General features: G+C 39.6%; 1 protein-coding gene across 6 annotated transcripts in view; it reads left to right on the top strand.

Annotated features, from left to right (window-relative positions):
* KIDINS220 (kinase D interacting substrate 220) overlaps nt 1-22,815 on the top strand; it is an 86,312-nt gene that overhangs the window by 48,299 nt on the left and 15,198 nt on the right. For 4 of the 6 annotated variants that reach the window (XM_039888073.1, XM_039888075.1, XM_039888078.1 and 1 more), the window contains exons 23-25: nt 12,369-12,547; nt 13,560-13,786; nt 15,877-15,990. In XM_039888073.1, the coding sequence (XP_039744007.1) occupies nt 12,369-12,547; nt 13,560-13,786; nt 15,877-15,990 (520 nt within the window). The remainder of the gene's footprint in view (nt 1-12,368; nt 12,548-13,559; nt 13,787-15,876; nt 15,991-22,815) is intronic. The other 2 variants (XM_039888076.1, XM_039888077.1) reach the window with 1 other exon arrangement.

Here is a 22,815-nt window from a genome sequence, read left to right on the forward strand (position 1 = left end):
ATGAATTTCAATAGCATGAAAAATTGGACACTAACAGTTAATTTAGATGTGTGAAGTTGTCTCATCTTTGTAGTACAAAGTATATTCTTCGTACTGATTATTTTTCTCTATTTAGGTTTGAGATAATATATTTATTCCAAACACTGCTTCAGTGTTTTTTATATATAGTTAAGAATCTTAGTTCAGTTCTGTCTGCTTGATGTGGTGCATTTCTGGTTGTGCATTGTTTATTCTTATTCATTGTCTCTGTGGAAATTAGCTGGAAAATGCAGGTTCCTAAAGATAGATAAAGGTGAAGGGCAGAATTTTTAAATTCATTTCGATATGTCTACTTTCGTTTTTTGGAGGGAAAAATAAAACATTAAACTAGACATCTTTGACTGTTTTTTGAATTGATCTATTTGTATATCTTGCTACTTCTTTGTTTTATTGTTGCTATCAGACTTGTATTAACACCCAAAGGTGTGAGCAAAATTAATGGGAGAAAGCTTCATTCATTCATTCAGAAAATAGTTATTGAGCACCTTTTATGGACCAGGCACCGTTTTAAGAGCTTTGATGTATCCATGAGCAAAACAGACACAGATCCCTGCCTGAGGCGCTTACTCTAACAGCAAGTGATGGGAAATAATACCTATACTACATAACTGCAAAGCAAGTTTAAGGGCGACAAGTGCTCTGGAAAAAAACACAAAATGGAACAGAGTTAGCGGGAGGCGGCGGTGTGCGGATTCTGCATTTCTTGAGAGGTTCATGATAGTCCCTGAGGTGGGGAGTGTTTGAGCGAAGACTTGGAGAGGGCAAGAGACTTAGCCAAGCAGATACTTTGGGAAAGCATTTCCAGGCAGAGGGAACAGTTTGGACCAAGGCCCTACGGCCAGAGAGTGCCTGCAATGTTCTAGAAATGGCAACAACAGGGATCTGGGGTGGCCAGAGGGGATTCAGTGAGGTGCAGAGCATGGAGGTCAGCGAGGTCAGGGGGTGTAGGTCATGGACAGCTTTTGGAGGGTCATTGTAAGGACTTTGGCTTTTACCCTCAGGAAAGGGCAGATCCATTCCAAGCTCTTGGAAAAATTGCGCCTGTGCCCTGTATACTCTGAGGTGCCCATTGCTCCATCGATTCAGTGTAACCTGGCCTGTGTTTGGGGACCCTGTTGGCCCGAGGGAGCGCACTCTGAGAATCCCGTGCTGGAAAGGATAGGAATGAATGTGGATGGAACAGTTAGGATAAATGACGTGTCGTGCAGAAAGTAGGCGGTGACCCACAGTAGAGATGAAATGAGTGACAGAGGGTGACACACAATGGCACTGCATGAATAGGCGAAGGCTAAGAAATGAATGTCATTTATAGTCTTGTGGCAGTGTACCAAAAGGAAACCAGTTATCCTAAGCATCGGCGAGACTTTATGTGACTGATTTCCCTTTGTGTGTCTCTTTTTATAAGTTTCTTGTTTCTTAAGATCATTTTATTCTTTATTTTTTAATAGAAGGATTTTAAGCCTACTTTTTGGATCATTTTTAAATCACCTTTTTCTTGGACTTGCCAGCTGCCTGGCCTGTTCCCCCGCCCCCATGTTTAAGCCCCTGGTTGAGGGGGGATGGAAGGGGGTTCCCACAGCGTCGGGACTGGTACGGTAGTACTGCGATGATTCCTGAGCACGTAAGGTGGAAGCGACGTGCTTGCATGTCACCTTGGGCTCTAAGGATAAAGAGACGTAAGTGGTCCACATTCTACATACAGTAACCAGGTTTATCTGACGTTCCAAACGATCTTAGCGTGGCTCCAGCCCCTTTTCATGCATTCTCCCTGGACTGTCACCTTCCCACCTGCAGTTGTCTCCCGCCCATCTTCCCCTCCCCACCCCCCATGCTTCTGGTCTCATCTTAAATGCCCTGGGGAGCTCTTTGTAAGCTGACATCCCTGTCCTCCAGGATCTTGTTAGATGTGCTCATTACATACGGGCTCCTTCCTAGCACTATGGTAGTTATCCTTTTACAAATACCTGCATTGCTCTTCTTTAGTATTTGTTTCCTGAACTAGTCTGCTGACTTCCTGGGCCGTAACTTCCTTAAACCCTGCCGAAGTCCTTGCATCTAGATGCTCCTGGCATAGAGTGGTCAGTAGTGGGTATTTCTGAAAGAGAAAAGAAATATGATGATGACATTTGGATTAAGGAAGCGTGGATTGGGGGAAGGGAGTAAACGAGTAAACAAGAAGACTCATCCTATCTTGAAAAGAATACTGTCCACACAGACACTTGTTCTTTGGTTCTAAATGTGGGTAACTTCCCTTTGTTATTATACCAGAAATCCCTGGGGCTTGGTCCACAAAGATTGAATGGAGATTAGGCATTTCAGCCAACACCTAGCAGTTTCTGCCTGTTGTCAGGTGATACTAACTTCCGTGTTTTCATAGGCATCTCCCTGTAACTTTCAGTTCAGCTTCATTTTAAAGTTTCTTAGGTTTATCATCATTTTTTGGCGTCGCTTCCCATCGGCACACTGGGCAGACCCCTCCCACTTCAGTTTATGCTTACAGGTTGTTGTCAGTATTATTTAAAAATAGTGTGACCTAGTGGGACTCCATTTTTGTTATGTTAAACATTTTGAGTGTGTTTATTAAATAAATAGAGAGTTGATGATGTGCTGAGCACATGCTAACAAAAGTACTAGCTGAGATCACTCGAGCCGTCAGCACATGCCACACGTTGGGCTGGGCACGCCGCCTGGATTATTTCCTGGCTCCGGGAGGCAGAGAGCGGGCGTTCACCGCCGTGACACAGCCCGAGCTGCTGGGACTTCCTCGGGCGTGTTTCTGGAAGCCGGGAGATGGTCTGCAACCACACAGCTAGGCAGTAGGTCTGAGATGTTAGAAATACAGAACTAAACTCATTGTTTTTTTATTTTCAGACAGATTTTATTTATTTTCAAACAAATATTTAGAATCATTTATGATTTATCAGTGAGAATGTGACAGCAGGTAGAAAAATTTCCAGAGGATTGAATTGATCTTTTCTATTAAAAAAATGCAAACCTCTCATCAGCTTATGTAAAACCCCAAATGAATGCTCTATTCAGTTCTGATTGTGTCTAGTAACTGCAATAGATTTTCTAAGGAAAGCGTTAAAAAATCAGTTGTGATATTTAGCACTTAAACAGCTGGCACATCTGTTTGTTTAAGCCCTTTTACCGTTTTTCTGTGAACTGAGTGGCTGTATTTGTTTTCTAGGTAGCTTTTCAGTAGCTTTGCTTTTGCTTTTAATAGGATAAAATTGATTTTTAAAATGTATTCCCATTTTTCCTGACGTTATTTTCAGTATTTTATGCTCACGTAGAACAAAGAAAGAATTTTAAATGTCGCAGAGGTGCACGTTTCTGACTTCAATGTGAAAACTTCAAGCGTAGTAACTAAGGCCATTTAGAAACAAAGAGCAAAATCAGTTTCTCTAAAATATATATTTTATTATATATAAATAATACATTAAAAATCATTACCCATATGGGTTTGCAGTTTATTTTATAATACAGTAAGAGTATGATGCATATTTACATTAAAAAATAAATCCGATTGAGGATTTAAATTTACCAAAAAATTAGATATGTCTTTAGAGATCAGGTAGAGATCTGTTTTTTTCCTGAACTTATTTTTTCATCAGAGCCTTGTGATTTCAGAACTTCAAATCAAAGTATATTTTGATTCTTCGAACTATGAGAAAAAACAGAAGTCATATTCAACGAAGATGCTAGCTAATAGAAAGGCTAAGGTGCGATGCTGATGGAAGCTGCGTGGACAGAGGCGGCCTCTGTTAGCAATAGCCAAGAAGTCCACCAGATGGGAGTATTTCACCAGAAACGACGTTAGCATTTTCAGCCTAGAAACAAGATCTAACGCATTTTGCTTTTCCCTGTTCATGGCAGAAAAACGAGGAGAACACTGAGTTTAATGAATATTTTAAACTCCATAGTTCAATTTCTACTCCCGTTTTTAAAAAATGGCTTCATGGGACATTGTAAACACTGAGAATCACAATCAGAGGTAAATGAACGGTTACCTAGCATATAGCATAGTTTTGATTAGCTATAATAGTACCTGTTTCTCCTAAAATTTATTTAAATTAATTTTGGGGAAAAGGGTGAATATGAACAAAGAGGAGTTTTAAAAATTGATCTCACGGATTTGTATTTGGATTTAAAAATATTGAGTCCTTAACATTGTTACTTAGGTTCTGACTTATTAAACATTAAATCTTGAAGTTGTGTAATAAAGGATTTGCTCTAAACTGAGACATTTTCATGGGCAGACTTTGAGTTCAGAGCTTCCATTTTCTATGCCTGTTTTTCAGAGTTTTATTGCAAAACATTTGCTTTCTATATATGGTGAATGTAAAGCTTTTAAAGATTTCTGAACAGCAGCAATAACATGAACATCTCTTGTCACTGGGTAGCAGCTCACAGTATTATTAGTGTCCCTCAAACAGCTGTGGAAATCGGATCTCATTTACTTTTATTGGAATATTTTTAAATATATCATAGTATAAACTCTTGACATAAATAATGGGCTTTACTGTTGCATGTTGAGGCAGTTGTGAATTTTTTTGTCTCTCTTAACCTCTTTACTGAAGTTTTCTCTGTTATCGTAGCTTGAAATTACTGTTTTGTCATCTGAATTGCTCTTTTCTGATCATTGCATGGTAGTAACTGGGCAGGTGGCCTGCTGGACTCCACTGTCGTTTAGGCTTTTCCCCCTACTGGAAGCCTTTTTGCAAATTAAATCGAATGTAGAATCCCAATAAATGAAACAATGAATATAAATTAATCGATTCAAATTATAACATTTTCTAATAAATTCAGTTCATGGGCTGTTCTGAAGAATATTAAAATTGAAGCATGAGGATAATTTACAATCCTACCTTGGTTTAAACATCTATTTGCTTCTCTACTTAGTTTTGCTTCTCTACTTCTCTACTTCTCTACTTAGTAATATAGCAGGGAAATTCTGAATCCAAAGAAGAAATCAGATGTTCCCGGTTTTTAAACTTGCTTTGTAATGGCAGGATGTTTTCAGGTAGTCTGACACAGAAACTTGACAGGTTAATTGGGGATTTTGCTCTGTGGGTGCATCACCAATGTAATCTTATAGTTGCTCCTGTTTCTTATGATTAGTTGAAGTGCTGAGGTCTGCTTTTCGATGCGGTCCGGTCCCCTTGGTCACGAGTTAGCGCAGCGATTTATATTACGCTCTGAGCTCAGGCAAGGAGGTTGCAGTGGTGACGCTGCTTGCGTAATTCTGCGAACGGAAAAGTGTTGGTTTGGATTTAAAGAAAAACAGTGAAGCAATTTAAACACACACTTGAAGACGGAGGAGGAACTTGATTTCAAAGTCTGCAAAAATCTGATGCCAAAAAACCAGGGCGACCTGTCACACAGGCTTATATGTTAGTCTTTTTCAGTGTTTTAAAGTTTAATATGTAACAGCATTCTATTTTATTATATTTCTAAGGAGTTAAAAACATGTAAATAATTAAGAATTTTGAACCGTATTCGTGGCACCCAGTTTGTACCAGTGCAGTGTGCAGGGCACAGACTTTTGAATCAGGCATCTCAGGTTTCAGCTCTGCCACTTACATCAGGGGTGATGGCAGGCCCATTGCTTAGCCTCTCTGAGCCTCAGTTTCCTTGTTTTAAAAGATGAAATAATAGCTCATGGAAGGTTGGGAGAGAGATGAACTAGGTAAAACACCTGCTCAGAGAATGGCAGGCAGTAGGTATTAAATAATATTAGAATAAGTATTAATATGATGACATTTGAACAAATATTAGTTTTTTATTTCCCTTTCAATTAATTATAAATTTTAATGTTTATCTTTCCTATTAGATTTTATATAAGAAAAGGGATACCTTAATGAGAAAATTTTATATAATATACATGAAGGAAGGCAGTACCCTATCAATCCTGTAGTTAGGTCTAAGCAGGTACCTCTTTGAGCTTTCATGTTTTACCTTCCCTGTGTGTTAACTCATCTCTGTAGTTAACAAAACTGCAATTTAAAGCCTCATGAAATTATGCTTCAGCTGTCTCATTTTACACCCCAAACCCAGGAAGCTTGGGAGCTTGGACATGGAGGGATAGCTATGCATGGGCCATTGCTTTCTTTCACAGCTGAGAGAGCGAGAGAGAGCGAGAGTGAGGAGAGAGAGAGGGAGGAGAGAGAGAGAGGGGGAGGGAGAGAGAGGGAGAGGGAGGGAGGGAGGGCAGGCGTGCGTCTCCCACATGGCTGCAGTAGACAGGGTCTTAGAAATTTGCATATTGAGTATTTTTTGATCCGTTAAATTACCTGCCTACATGTTTCCTCCATTAGTATAAAAAAGCAACCTTAAGCCCTAATATTTTGGCCAAACAGATCATTTTGGAAATATACACCCCAGTGGAAATCATTTTAAGAAAATTTACAACAAGCTCTTAAGTAAAAGAATAACATTGTTTAGCGCTGCCAGTGACTTCTGTGGCAACTTAGACAAGTACTTTTATGGTTTACGTTATTTAACCCTAATTAGACCATCTTTAAACACCTGAGTCAAACACATTCAGTGCTTGAACTCAGGAACAAGCAAACCCGAAGGTTTGACTCAATTACACATTCAGTGTGCACAAGCTCTTTGTTGTTTTCTGATGTCGTTACTGAACAGGGCGACTACAAGAGGCAGCATCACTTTCGTGGCCTTGGAAAAGTAGGTCGTGGACACTGTGCACCACACCGTTGCCTTGAACCTGACCACCCGTGGGAGGGCCTCTTTGTTCTCTCTTCTAACAGATTCTTGCTCCGTTGAGTGTTGTTCATCACTCAGCACAGCTTTCAACATGGGGACAGTCCAAGCTTTTATGACTTCCTTAATGCTTTTGTTACTTCACCCACAGGAAGGAAGGTGTGTCTTTCTGATCCCCTAGGCTACTGCTCTTGCCAACATAATGTGAAAGGTGACTCATGGAATCGTTATCAAGGCACTTCTATAAGAATCTTAGGAAAGATTAAAACTCACGGGGTGCGGGGTGCGGCAAAGGCAGTGCTCAGAGGGAAATTCGTAGCTGTAAATGCCTCTATCGAAAAAGAAGGAATATCTTGTTAAAACCTAACTTTACACCTCGAGGAACTAGAAAAAAGAAGAGCGAACTTAAAACATTTCAGAGCTAGCAGAAGGAAGGGAAAGACTAGAGTGAAGAAAAATAAAACGGAGAATGAAATAACAGTGATGAGATTCGATGAAATCAAAAGTTGTTTCTTTGCAAAGATCAGCAAAATTGACAAGACTTTCTCTAGACTGACAAAAAAAAAAAGAGACCATAAATAACTAAAATCAGAAAGTGTGGACGTTACCCCCGAACTTACAGAAATGAAAAGGGTTGCAAGAGAAAACTCAGTGAATGCAGCAAAGGCATTTGACAAAATGCAGCAACACCCTTTCATGATAAAAACACTCAGAACGCTAGGAGTAGAAGGGAACTTTACTCATGATACAGGGCATTTGTGAAAAACCCACAGCTAGTATTATGCTCGTGGTAAATGACAGCAAGTTTCAGCCCTAAAGACAGGAATAAGAAAGGGATACCTCATCTTCCTTGAATGTGTTCCCCCAAAATTCGTATGTTGAAACCGTACCCCCCATCATGGTGGTGTTTGGAGGCGGGGGGCCTTGGGAGGGGTGAGTAGATAGATTATAGACAATGGAATGGACTAGATGAGGGCCTGCGGGTAGAGTCCTGACGGGTTTAGTGTCCTCTTAAGAGGGACCAGAGAGCTGGCTGCAAACCGGGAAGATGTTCTCATGAGCACCTGGCCGTGCTGACACCCTGACCTCTGACTTCCAGACTCCAAGAACCGTGAGAAAGAAACGTTTATCCTGTTGTAGTGGCCTGCATTGACTAAGACACCCGCTGTCGCCACTTCTTCACAGTATTATGCTGGAAGTTCAAGTCAGCACAGTTAGACAAGAAACAGAAATAAAAGAATTGAAATTGGAAAGGACAAAGAAACTATCTCTAATAACGTGATCCTGTATCTAGAAAATCCCAAAGAAGCCACAAGAAAAAATTTAACAAGCTTAAATACTCGTACACTGCAAACTATAAAAATTGCTGAATTAAAGATGCTCTGAATCAGTGGAAAGATATCTATGTTCATAGACAAGAAGACTAAATATTAAGAGGTCAGTATTATGCAAAGTGATCTACAGAGTCAATGCAACGCCGATCAAAATCCCAGTAGCCTTTTTTTCTTTTTTTTGGCAGAAACAGAAACCTGATCTTCAAATTCATATAAATTGCAAAGGACTCTAAATAGCCAAAATAATCTCAGAAAAGGAGCGTAAAGTTGGAGGACTCATAATTCTTAATTACAAAGCGACAGCAATCAAAACAAGGTGGCACAGGCATAACGATATAGACCAATGGACTAGAATTGAGAGTCTAGAATAAACCTATACGTCTGTGGCCAGTTGAGTGTTGACAGGGGTGCCGAGTCCATTTAACGGGAGAAGCGATAGTCTCTTCAACAAATAATGCAGCGACAACTAGATTTGCAGATGCAGGAGAATGAAGTTGGACCCATATTTCACATAATGTCCAAAAATTAACTCAAAGTAGACCATCCTACTCTTTCCCAAGCATGAGGTTCTTTTTAATATCAGAAAGGATAATTAAAGTGAAAATTGTATTAAAAAATAGGGTTCTTTGGGAACAATACGTTTTCTTGTGTAGTTTAGTTATTCTACAAATGTTTATTAGGCAAAAGTGGTAAGACCGAATTCTGCAGTAGGCGCTGGAGATAAACAGTGAATAAAACCAAACTTCCCAGCTCGAATGGGATTGACAGTTTAGAGAGGGAGGCAGACATCAGTAAAATAGTTCCACTCATGTATATAGCACTCCAGTGTGACATGTGGTATGCGAGAAAGCATTCGTTATGGACCCCGTTAGTGGAGGAGTACCACCTGGTCTCTCAGGGAGGACCTCCCTGGAGGGGGGATGGGGCTGGGTTACATGGGAACAGCAGGTGTTTTCTGGGGCGAGACAGAAGGAGAGAGGGTACTGAACTCCTGTCTAGGGAGTCTAGGTTGTCTTTCCACAGCTAGCGGTGGGCTTACCAATGGATGCTGTCTTGTTTCTTACCTGTTGGCAGCAATGCTGAGCGCCCGTGTTCTGTCTGCTCCGTCTGTCTCCCAGAATCTCAGAAGTGCTCTGTGCAGAGAGAGTGTTTAACAAATAGGCATTCAGACGTGGTTCCATAGTGTTAGCGCGTCTGCTTCACACGCAGAAGGTCCTGGGTTTGCGCCCCAGTGGAGCCACGGTCCATGGTCCGTGGCCACGCCACCCTGAACAAGCCCGATGTCTGCTCTTGGAAGCTAAGCAGGGTCAGGCCTGGTTAGTACTTGGATGGGAGACCACCTAGGAAGACCAGGTGCTGTAGGCATAAATAATAATAACAATAAAAAAAATGGGTATTCACTGATAGAAAGTATTTGAGAGTCTACTAGAACTTAAATTTGTTTCAAAGTAATAAAATTCTGAGGTAGGAATATTCCCTATTTAAAATTAAAAAAAAAGATTATCTTAATTTTTAACTCTTATGGTTAAATAATGACATTATTAGGTGGCTACTTTTAGATAAAGTATGATAAATAATGCCTTCTCTATAAATTATGCTCTTAGAACCTGTTTATGTTTTGATTTAAAATAGAATTTTTTTCCATGTAATTTAGAACCTCATTTTGAATGGAAGTAATGTGAATGGCATATGTAATTAATGTGCCAAGGAATTAATGTGGACTTTCTATAAACCATTGTTGTTTATTATCAAAATGCTTTTAACTTAACCGATGTTGGCATTAACAAGCACTGCTCGATGGTAGCATGAAAGACATTGCGTTTAAGCTTACTGGGGGCTCAGCGATGCCCGAGGTTCTAAAATGCTTTCTGCGGGCCGTTTAACTGCTGGCAACTCTAATTCACATGATTTATAGTACTGGAAATTTAAATTCACTCTTAATTGAAAAGTGAAGTTACATAAATTCTTTAAATACTAACCTTGGAAAAATATCTGAAAAAAAAAAAATAAAGGCACATATGATTTTGATGGCCTGCTGCCAAAAGATTATCATTTACATAAATATCTCTTTCAGTAGAAGAGTTTAGTGTATTGAGCTCAAAAGGTTAGAATAGAGACTTCAATCTGGAGACCAGCAGTAGACTGTTGGCTTGTGAACAGCGGTATTGTTCATCATATTGAGAACACTGTTCACATTCAAGTTTAAGCAGAGCTGGCATTAAAATGCAGTTAATTTGTTTCATGTGACTTGTCAGCTGCGTGTTTTTATCTAAATCTTTCTAGCTTCTCTTCTTAGTATTTTATGTTAAACTCCTGAAATGGATGAACTACCTCGTTAACTGTTTAAGCTCTGATATATCGGCCACTCTGCAAATGATTCTGTGGAATCATTCTCGAAGTTTTCCATTTCATTTTAAATATATTTAATATCTGTTTGAATGCCATTTTCATTTATTGAGAAGTAATCCCGCGTCAGAGGGCTTTTCTAGTTCACGCCCGAGTCCAGTCCATAAACGGGACTTCCTGAAACTCATTCGGACCAAATTGCCATCCTCATTTTCTCACCAGCATCCCAGTCATTTCTTGTTTGTTAATCTTGTTTTCTGGATTTTCCCTTAGATGGCTTTTAATATTTGGCTACTAGTCAAGTATTGGGTCTTAGCAGTGAAGTGCAAGTCCCAAAGAAATAAGGGAACTGTAACTGATGTTAGAGTAAGGTCCCATTTCACTTTTTGAAGGGCTCGAAAAATCTTACTGTTCCTCTGAAACTGTACTTAGTGAAATCTAACAGTTAATCTTCTTGACTAATTGGGAGCTGAGTGTTTTGAAGATGTCTCCAAGTGTGCAGTGATTTTTAATCTGCTTTATGAGGTGTAATTGACATGCAGTAAACTGCCATATTAAAATTACACAATTCCACAAGTTTTGATACGTGTATTTTTGATATGTGATACGTGTATTTACACACGCAGTCATCCCCGCCGTCAGGAGAGTGGACAAATCTGCCATTTCCAAAGGTTTCCTCCTGTGCCTTTGGAATCCCTCCCTGCCCCCTTTCTCCCCGCGTCCCTGACTTCACAGGGACCCCCTTCATCTGTTTTCTGGCACCGGAGATCGGTTTACATTTCTGGTTTTCTATAAGTGAAAACATACAGCTGTGCACTCTTTATTGGCGGCCGTCTTCGGAATTCTTTTACTCAGCATCGTTATGGGGTTGATTCATGTCGACGTGAGTATAAATAAGTTCATTTGTTTTGTCGCTGAGTGGCGTCCATTATATGGCTACACCTCAAGTTATTTATCTCTTCATCCGTTAGTGGACATTTGGGTTATTCCCAGTTTTCTCATCTACCGCCTTGTCTTTTAAGCTTTCTTTCATGTTTTCTATCCCTCTATCTCTCTGCCATGCATTTTTACTTATTGCCACGGATGGGCACATTGCCTGGCATGTGGTAGGTCGAACTATATGGAATTTGTCAATATTTGACCAATTGACCTATAAAAATGGCAGTTTTATATAGTTTGATAAAAAAAGTATTTACTATTTTTTAATGAATATTACTTGTTTTTATATGCCTGATATGAAATTATTTATATATATAAAATTCTACATAATAAAAAAATACTAAGCAACACACTATTAGTAGTTACTATGTTGTGTTGGTAAAATTATTTTCCCCTTCTTTTTCTGCCTTACATATATATGTAGTGAGTGTATATTAATTACTTTTATGATTGAAAATCTTTTAAAAAGGAAAAACCTGTGCTTTTTGCTAGTTTGTGTAATTTATTTGAACATTATTTTTTATTCTTTTCTTTGCAAAGGCAAGACCCAAAGGTGGTATTCTATAATAAACATGGGTTTTAGAGCCGGTCGGATTCTTTTTCCTAGTTTTGTGACGTTAGGCAGGCTGTTTAATGTGTGAGACCACGATCCTCTTGTGTAAAATGATAACTCATTTAATTTGCACAGAAAGGTAATCGTTAACGTGTGTGGTGCCTGGCATATGTGTTACTTTCCTTCCTCTGTTTTTCTAGCTCGGGTCCTGCCTTTGGTTAAAGGCAACGCAATTCTGACCTCACTGGTTACCTAGTAATTTTGTTACTATACCACTTGTTTTGATTTTCTTTTCTTTAAAAAAATTTTTTTAAATGCGAGCAAAGTGTGTAATGTGTTATTTTTATAAATAATAAATTTTAAGTTATATATAGAATTTCCCTTTCTAATAATGACATTAATGACCTTTTCCATTTGTTTCTTGTTTGAAGAGTATCAAAGAATATTCCAACAACTAAAGATGTCGAGCCGCTGCTGGAAATAGATGGAGATATAAGAAATTTTGAGGTGTTTTTGTCCTCAAGGACCCCGGTTCTTGTGGCTCGAGATGTGAAAACCTTTTTGCCATGCACTGTAAACCTAGACCCCAAACTACGGGAAATTATCGCAGGTGGGTGTTAGTGGTCAATTTACTTTTTCTTCTCTAAAGTCCTCAACTTTTTGTCTGTTTTTAACTTAGCTATATGAGTTTCTCCTGCTTCATGAAAAACTCAAGAAGCATTGAACTAAGCACTGCACAGGAGAATTAATGATTGGGAGTCTCGACCTCCTTTTGGGGAATGTTAAGAAATGTTATTTGTTAAACTCAGTTGATTATGTTTCCCAACTCACACAGCTGAACCCTGACTTAGAATTAGATTCCTTAACTTATACAGTCACCACTTTAAGAAGTCAGAGCATTATGATTTTCTTGTCACTTGTCTTATTAATAGGGACCTTTATCCAGAGAGGTGAGAAAGCCTTTATAATACTTTCTAATTTTTAACTTAAATTTGTGGACTGGAACTCGAGGAGAGACACGAAGTTTGGGGAGTAAGTTCAGTTGTTTCAAGGTACCACCGCGTGCCCGTGCACTCACGTGGGGCCACTGCTGAAACACGCTGTCCTGTGTGTGATCCGGCACATCGACCCACCCGGGATTCCAGGGCCTGGGAGCGAGCACCTCGAACTACTCCCGCGTCCCTCGTTAGGTTCCTGTCGCCAGGGCCGTCGCCGTCACTCAGAGGCGGATGCGTTGGGTAGTTCGCCCACCCGCAGCCTTAGCTAGCGTTGTAGTTATTAACGCTGGACAAACACGAGTTATTAATAGTAACACTTGATGAATCATAAGAATTGTTAGAATGGCACATACAGATACCTTAAAGTGTCAGAGAAACACTTCTCGTTCTGGTAAGTGAAGGGACGAATCCAGGTGTTTATTGGTGGCGTTTCAGACGGGGAAAGGCGCTTTTATGCAGAGCGCAGGTGGCGAGGCCCGTCTGCCGCGTCCAGACAGTCGGGCTTCTGGCAGCGTGATGCAATCACAGTCTGCCTAGTGCCTGACGCAGGAAGTGCTCACTGGGTTAATGACTGATGTCCTATTTTCTTGTGCCTTCTGGGTGGGGGGTTATTTAATGTTTCAGACGTTCGTGCTGCAAGAGACCAGATTAATATTGGGGGGCTCGCGTACCCCCCGCTGCCGTTGCACGAAGCTCCTCCCAGGCCACCCTCAGGCTACAGCCAGGCTCCGTCTGTCTGTTCGTCGTCCACCTCCTTCACCGGGCCATTCGGAGGCGGGGTTGTGTCGCCGCAGCCTCACAGCAGCTACTACAGCGGCCTGACGGGGCCACAGCATCCGTTCTACAACAGGGTAAGGGCGCCCCGTTCTGGGTTGTTCTGGGGGTGGCAGACATTTCTGCTTATGGCCGCTGTTGTTTTGAAACTATGCTTTAGCATTAACGTGTATAGTTAGAATTCATTGCATTTTTTTTAATCAAAAGAATTTAAAATGTTAATGGGTTCTAGACTCAGTTGAGTCTGAATGTTTGCAATGCTTTCTGCTATGACTTATTCTCTTGATAAGAAGTTGAGCTCCACAGGGCCAGCAGTGGCTGTCTTGTGCTCCAAAGGGATCTGCATCTCTATTTGTTGATAAACAAACGTTCTGTTTGTTATATGTCATATAGTAATTTATATCATCATTTAAAACAACGATAAACTTACGTTTCTACAGTAGTTCAGCAAACCTGTATTTAATATGTGTTACGGCCTTGAATGAGAGAGAACGATGGAAAATCCTGCCGGTGGGACTCAGATGTCACTGCCAAATGTAACACTGCAGCCTATTTCTACTCTTATTTCAGGTTGTCTTCAGTCATGTATGATTGTTGACGTAGTCTAAATATGATGATTTCTACTCGACAAGATGAAAGCACAATTAATTATTAGTGGTATTCAGACCCCATCAAATTTAGTAGGCCTAAGCTATCCTCACCTTAATGATTAACGTTAATATTTCCTATAGGAAAATGGGGCCTGAATGCTATTATTATATTTTCTGAAACTAATTCTCCCTAAGAGCCATATTTTTTGTTGTTTCCCTTTAAGTCTAATTTGAGAAAACATAGGGTCTAGTATTCATAGAAGCCAAGAGCCTGTCTAAATAGATTTCCTGTGAGCTAGGAAGAAAGAGAATTAGAATAAACTTGGTAACGAAGGACTTCCAGAATTTAAATTTTCAGTTTTTGAAAAATGTTGGCCATATAAGTCATTGGCTACGCCAATCATAGAGGTCCTGCGAATATTATTCCATTCTTTTATTCAAACAAGGGAGGAGAAGGAGGCGGAGCAGGAGCATTTTATAACGTGTTCCACCTTGTAAACTTGACCGTGTGGTCGACAGTGTGAAATGCAGGTTTTCATTTACCAGTCTTAAAATCTGCTGTAATTTTACTTAAAATGGCTCAATTGATCATTAGATGACAGTTGAATTTTTGAGACCAAGAGATATTTTTTTAATTTGAAAAAAATTAAAAATTACTATACCATCTAGGCCAAGGCCTTGTATTTACTAATTTTAAATGAATAACAATCATGCGATACTTTAATAACATTTTGTTATTTTTAAAAGCACTGAAAAATTTCTTGTGATTTTAAGTCTAGTTGTTTTTTGCTCTAGTTATTTGAGGTTTTTAGTTTGAAAGTTAAAAAAAAATAATTTTTTAAAAAATGGCAGGAGTTAAGAAAGGTAGGGGAAGATGTCGGTTTGGTGTAATGAAGCTTGGGGAATTTTAATCTTTATGTTTAGCCCATATAGTCTGATAGCTCCTGTTAATATGAAGCTTGTTATAAATAAATGCCATAGTTATAAATCTTGTCTAAACAACGGATTCCTCATTAAAAAAAAAATACTCTTGCTTATTTAGGAGATAGAGTATACTCTAGGCCATAGGATGTGAGGTAAGCTCTAGGAACTTAGAGTAACAGATGTTTCTGGAGTCTATGCTAGCATGTTCTCATATAATCGAGACTTTTTTGGTTTTACTTAACGCTAATCTACTTTTGTGGAGGATAGTATCTTATTAAGACTCCATTCTGCCTTTAAAAAAAAGAGATTGTGACTTCATATTTGTAAATACTTAGAACCTGACACATGGTAGTAAACCCATAAAATTTTTAAATGTAAGGAGAAACTCTTGTGTCAGATTGTAAGGTATAAAATTTAGTTGCTTAAAAAAAGGCTTTTAGTAAATCAACAACATGAACATTTAAATAATACGTCTTCGGTTCGGGTTTGCTGTCCTAGAGTACGAGGGGGGCTTTTTTTTTTTTTTTTGTTCTGTCACTTGCATTAGAAGTGTGGAGTTGCATTTCATTGGTTAGTTTCATTTGTTAAGTCTCATTACACTTTGATTTCTGTAATTGTTCACCCCCTTCTTTTGTTACGTGTTTTTTCCATAGCCATTCTTTGCCCCCTACCTTTACACGCCAAGGTATTACCCTGGCGGGTCCCAACATCTCAGCTCACGTCCATCAGTAAAACCGAATGTGCCCAGAGATCAGAGCAATGGCCTAGTAAGTATGGAAAAGGGTAACTAAAGTATCACTCTAATAAGAAACACAGAGAGCGTCAGAAGTTTGGTTTTTCCTTTCTGTAGTAAAAGAGTGCAACTTATTTTATAAATAGTTTTAAGAAACATAAACTATTACATAAAATGTATTTTGTTTTCATTTCTGGTAAATATCTATGGAGGGAAAATAACTAGCATACTCAGTGGATAAATGTTGAGTTGTTTACAGCCAGTGTTTCTGGCTGATAATGTCGTGTTCGTTACCACACTTTTAAAACTAAACCTTTCCGTCTACTAATTTCTAATATCTTTTTAAAGGATATACATGTAAAACATCTGCATATATATGTTAGCTCTGTTGCATAAAAATTAGATGATACATTGAAGGAACATTTTAATCTAATGGCGGAAATTAAATAGGATAAGAAAATTATTCTAATGTACTATTGAATCTAACCCCAAACAAAATACATTTGTGCCTAACATGGTAGGTGTTCCTGAAGATAAACTTAGTCTAACACTTTAATAAAAGTTCCCTGTTACTATGTCTTTGTAAATTAGGCAAAAGATGTAGGCCTTAAACTGCTATTTATATTTTAAAATGTCACTGAAGGAAAAATCGCATCCCTTCCTGGTTTCGGTGTCTTATGTTGTTCGAGCATCATGTTCATTCGTCATCCTAGTTTGGCTCACACTCACCTTTCACCCACACTCTTGTTTTGTGTCGTTAGGAGGCTATCAAGGAGGATGCTGCTGAGGGGCTCCCTTCACCCGCAGACTCCTCGAGGGTAATGGAGTAGTCTTGTGGTGTGGAGTTCGAGCATCTCGTCGCTTCCGCAGCCGTAACGACTGTCTTAACCGTGATGGCCGCAGTTCACTAACTGCATCTGTGCTGTGACGGGCAGCTAGTGTAGCGTAGCTGAATACTAATCATTGTAGTTCATGGATTAATTAAAAAGCTAATGTTTACCCTTTATTTCCTCCTGCTTTTCCCCCTTTTTCAGTAACGTGGGATGGGGTTTTTTCATTGTCCAGTAGAGACGAGACTTTTTCAGCAGCCGTCAAGAGCACTCGATCGGCGGTGTGTATTCGTTCGTTAGTATTGAGCTATTTTCACCTTTGCCTGATTCTTTTTGAAGCCTGCAGTCGGTACTCCACACGGAGCATATTTTTGAAAATACCCCAAATCACCCTTGAGACTCCAAAAAGACATCCTGCACTAGATGGTGTAGACCAGAAACGAGTCTTTCATGACCCGTTCTTCATCTAGGTGTCCACAGGTTTTGAAGCCTCAGTGGAAATGCAGTACTGCTTTTCTTTATCTGTGTTTTTAATAAAATAACATTTCCAGGTAAATGCGAAGCTAGTTCAGCATGTAAAAGTAGTTATTCAGTCCCCTGCCTAACTCCTTAAGGCGAGTTTGTTAAAACGGACTTGTATAGAAAGTCACTTCCTATAGTTACCATTCAAGACTTTGTACTTAATAAGAAACACGTTCGATGTGATGAACCTTAAAATCTTCATCTACTCAGTCAGCATGGAATTTAAGAACCCAGTTTGTATTTTAACTTCTGTCGACCTCTTTTCAGCATGTTAAGCCCGTGTAAACACGATCAGTATAAAGCTGCGCTGAACTGTGGCACAGCGCTTGGAATTAATATGATGAAATAATGCATCCTGAGTTAATCCATAATGTTTTAACTTAAAACACGCATTTCGATAATTTTCTTTGAGTTGATGTTAGGGAGAGAAAGAACCATTTCAGAGTTTTCACTGAGGGGTTGATGATTCTTTTTAGATCATTAACATTTCAGCTGAAGCGCTGGAGTGACTTCAGTTATCCTCGAAAGATGGACACGGTCAACCAGAACGGTTCTCTCTGCGAGTCGGAGGGATCTTTAGTCCATGGACCGTTGCCGCTGTGTGCAGGAGGGACTTTTAGTTTAGTCAGAGAGCCTTTAACACGTAGGTTCATGTGTATGGTGCGATTCTCTGAGCTAAAATTCCTTGGCAAAATTTGATGAAAATCAGATACTGTGAAGAATTTGGTGGCCTAGTGACACGGACATGCTGAGATGGTGGTAGCTGTTCCCATGCTTAAGGATGTGAGTGCCTGCAATTTCTTTCAGGGACCAGTGAAGGAGCATTAGGCAAATTTTGAAAAGAGTTTTTGGGGAAGGGGAAATAATGCAGTTCTAGAGATGTACTTAGAGACCCCATAACAGAGAGTAAAGATGCTCCAAATGTGTTAGTGCCTTTGTTTAGTAAATAACCGTGCTGTTTGCTGTTCTTTTAACATAAGAGGTAATTTTTGATGTGCTTAGTGATTAATAGATGCTTATGAAGCTTTCTTCGTTTTTAAGAAATTAACAATGACAATAGCATGTAGAATTCGTTTTGTAGAAGACGAGTAGAAGTAGACATGTAGTTCAAGCCAAATTAAAAGCAGTGGTGGAAACGTAGAGAAGTATCTGTATATGGGAACATTGTCGGGGATCTTTATAGCTGAAGCAACATGGAAGAACTTAATAGAAAAATTATTTAGCCCTTCATGGCTCACATGACTTTCTAGTCCTGTAGTAGCAAACTCTCTGCTTCTGGGATGACAGGACTACAGATTGAGTCTGTCTCTGCTCATTCAACTGTCCCTTATGCGGAACATGTGATAATAGGAGCTACACACGTTTTTGACAAACCGTCATTACAGGCACAGAATAGTAGTTAAAAAAAAAAAAAAAGCCAGACCATAAAGAGTTAACCAACTAGTCCTTTCCATAAGGGTAGTCCCTTTTCTTTTTTCCCCCACAAGGAATTTTCGATAAATCTTTATAAAGCAGATCCTTATGAAAATAATTGGGTTTTCTCACATTAAGGAACATTGTAAGGATGTAGCTTGTGAAAACCAGCCAAGGTCTTATCAGATAAATTATAGATTTGTCCAAGTGCTTCACAAACGTGAAGATGTAAAATATAAGCCTCTGTGCCAGCTTTTTCCTGTAATTTTATAATAGAGAAGATAGATGCCCAATCTTGTAAAATTGGAAAAAATTAATAGCGGCCCGAAGATACGCTCCCCAGAATATTAGAGCTAGGAAGGACCAGTGTTTTCAAACATTTAAAGCAGAGAAGCCTTTTTTAGAAATACAATCTCAATCAGAACTCCAGTTTATCAAACCAGTAGAGAAAGAACTCTGCCCCCGCCACCCGGGACAGCCTTTCTTCTCGACCCTCCGAGAACCCTGGTGGCCATGGTCAAGTCTGGCTCCACGGGACACATGAGCATCCGAGACTCAGTCTGTGGGACTTGGCTGAGCTGTGCGGAGGGACGTGCTGATGTGAGGCGAGAGCCCACGCGGCCGGCGTCACAGCCCGACCTCGGCGCCACGCCGCCTCCTTGGCTCCTGTCTGCGCTACATGCGACTTAGCCGTGCATTTGGCCTCCCAGGTTAGGGAGACCCTGCTGGTTGGCCCGTGGCCTCGGCCAGATCACTTAGCCTCTTGGACCCTCAGCTTCCTCCTCTGGGAAAAGCGAACGTACCTCTCAGGTCTGATCTAAGGATTACTCAGCCTTGGCCCAAGACCAAATTCTGTGGAGCTTTAAAGACTCAGGGACTAAAACTATTCCATGTTTTTATAAAACAGACCTTTGTTTCAATACAAATACTCTAATCAGTTTAGATCAGCTCAGCCTGTTGTCCGCTGGTGCTTCTCTGGCCAAAAAGGTGTCAGTCAATTTGTTTTCTTAGAATTTAGGAAAAATTCTTGGTTATTTGCATGCTCCACATACTTTAACAGTTCAAGAGCTTTCCTGGGGAATTTTACGTGGTGCTTTCTCAGTCCAGTTCCGACTAGGAAGTTGTGGCCTCGAGATCGTTCTGGGACCGTGACAGGAGGGCCCGTCATGGAGGGCCAGGCCTCCTCAGAGGCATGCTGTTCTGGTGTTTTGGAGCGTTGCTCTTACTAGTGTTGGGGTCTGTTTTTACTTAAGGTTTGCTTATGGTGGTAACGGTATTGCATCGAAAAGCATTTTTTTCCAAAAGAAGGAGCGATATAGCATGTGTTACCCTTCTGTCCTTTCTTGCATTTCTTAGCATCAAATATTACAGATGCTGTGCGCTTGTTCAGGGCGTCAGCAGATTTACCGAACCTTCCCCTGGGCAGTACCTAGCCTGGTGGCCGCGACAGTGGACAGAACTGGTGGACAGCCTCCCCTCGCTGGGCCGATGAGTTCGATGGCAGCCAAGGGGCAGTTACAGGCCACTAAGTCCTTCTCCCTCCACCTTCTCTGCCCCGGGGTTGACTCAGTACCTTTAGCAGCTTTATTTAGATCCCTTTTATAACTCTTTGGAAAGGCGCAAAAATAATTAGCGCACAGTTTCATTGTGATGAACTCCAGAATTGCATGGGCAGCGTTAAAATAGCCTCCCGATGTCCAGTCTGCTGTTACTTTGACTTTTAGAGATTAATGAAAACGACTGAATGAACGAAGGTCTTGGTTTTCATTAAACCGGATCCAGTCAGTGGAGCGACCGAGTTAAAAGTAAAAAAGATGGGCTCAGCTGTAGATGATTTCTGTTTCCCCCTCTGGTTTAGAACTTACAGCCTGTTTTCAGACGAATATCTGTCCAGATCGAGCTGTCCCTCGTGGTCAGGGGCAGACTCGGGTGAGAGAGCTGAAGCCCTCCAGACTGCCCGCCAGCCTCCGCCAGCTCTCAGGCGCATTCACACTTTTCTAAAGTATTTTGGAAGTGTGGTTTTATTATTCTGGTTCAATCTGTAAAAGAATTAGCTTATTTTTTCTTTCATAATAGAGTGAACATCCTATTCACTCTGGCTGGAAAGTCCTCATGCCAGACTTCACCTGGAAGAAAACTTTCTTCCTAAACCATCAGTTAACCGCAACTGGATTGATTGAGATATTTTCACAGAAATACGACATTGTAGTAATATTGCAGTCCTAGAGTACAGTTAAAAGTTAGAAAATAACAAAATCCTATTCATTGCACTCGGTTAGTGCAATGTGGTGGTAATCCTCATCTATCAACTTTGACCTGATTATTATTCGTCATGTAGTTTGGAGTTAAGTTACATTTTCCAGCTAGGTTCACAATAAATATCTTCTGTGTTTTGGGTCTTGTAGTAAATTGTAATTTCATTAGCGCTCTTTTGTTTTTTGTTTTTTGGGTTTTTTTTGGATATTTTTTTCAAGTCTCCACAGATATACATAGTAATTTACTAAAACGTCTCCTTATAATAAAGTTGATACTTAAACTGGAAAACAAGGTTCCCGTGAAATACTCCAGATAATGAACATGTAAAAAGAACATCTGACATTAGGCTAGCACAGCCTTGCCCTTTCTTGTGCTAAAGCAGTATTATAAATTAACTTTGAATCAATATTGTCATTCATCTCTAGATCATTTTATATATTTTAAGGATATTTACCATCAACCCGATAAGTACAGAAAAATAATTATTGGCAGTGTGACTACTTTGAGAGTGTTTAGAAATCCACATCACCAAAGCAGTTATATTAATCATGGCATACAGATATTTTTTTCACCATTACATTTATGATTTCTCGAGTTGTAAGGCTCTTAAGGCCTTTTTAAATGGTATTTTTGGATGCATGTATTATGTGCCTCATGCTTCATAAAACAAAATTCAAAATTGAGACATTTGTTTCTGAACATTAACTGTAGTGTAGCTAGATAACATTTCATTTTATGAAGTGATCATGTGAATTTCAAGTATTTAGATCTTGTTATTAAATTGGTCTGCAATAGATAGTTGCAGTTTTTAAGTCAGAATATTTAACAGTCAATTTCAAACTTGTATATAGTAGAATGATTGACTTTTCATAGCAAATTTGATTTACCTGGTTTACTTGTTGAACTTACGGTCAGTGATTTTTTTTTTTATAGAATATAAGTTTTGAGAGTACAAATTTAAAATTTAAGTACATTAATTAAATTAAACGTGTGTGTGTGTGTGCGTGTGCGTGTGTGTGCGTGTGTGCGCGCGCCTTGCTTTGTGTTGCCATAGAGGTGGTTTGTTCAAGGGGACAGGAAAATAAGAGAAGTGACAAAGTGGTCCGTGCTGATTATGAACATGCACTTGATGTTTCCTTTAAGCTCGTGTCCTTCATTCTGTTTTATTCTTTCCTCAAAGCCGTGTGACTCTGGGTTTAACAAACAGAGACAGGTACAGAAACCTTCAGTGGAATCTTTTCTTACTAGCTCGCTAGACACAGTCATGGCAACTTCGTGCTGGGCTGTTCACAAATCTGTGCTCCCTTCAGTGCCTTGGGTTTGTTACAGCTGCTCTCAGCCTTCGCATGGCGCTCATCTCTGGCTAATCAGTTCTAAGCTTATATAATACATTTACCAAAGAGGATGATGTTCAGAGTGTAGTTTTAACCTACTTACAATATAAAATCATATAGTTACATCAAGGTAACATCAATCTGTTAACTTGCCTGCAGAAATTTTGATTTGCGTGCATTTTGAAATTTGTATTTAACCGTTTAAACAAACTAACACATCTTCTGCATTCACCTTTCTGTGTTAGAAAAAATTTTTTAAAGAAATTTTGGTGTATGCTGAAATTGTTCTCGAATTGTAATAGGTGAATTTCAAGTAAGAATGCATGGTAAACTTTAGAGTATCACCATTCTGCGTGTTGTCAAAGTAATATAATTAGTTTTCGGTAAAAATTCATTTATTTAATTATTGGATATTCTTTTTCCTTATCATTTTCATACTTTCTCCTTCCTTTTATGAGATTTCCATCCAGAAGTCATTATTTTGGTAGCCAAGATTCATTTGGT

The sequence above is a fragment of the Pteropus medius genome, unplaced genomic scaffold (genome assembly GCF_902729225.1).
Source record: "Pteropus medius unplaced genomic scaffold, Ma_sr-lr_union100, whole genome shotgun sequence".
Taxonomy (NCBI): domain Eukaryota; kingdom Metazoa; phylum Chordata; class Mammalia; order Chiroptera; family Pteropodidae; genus Pteropus; species Pteropus medius.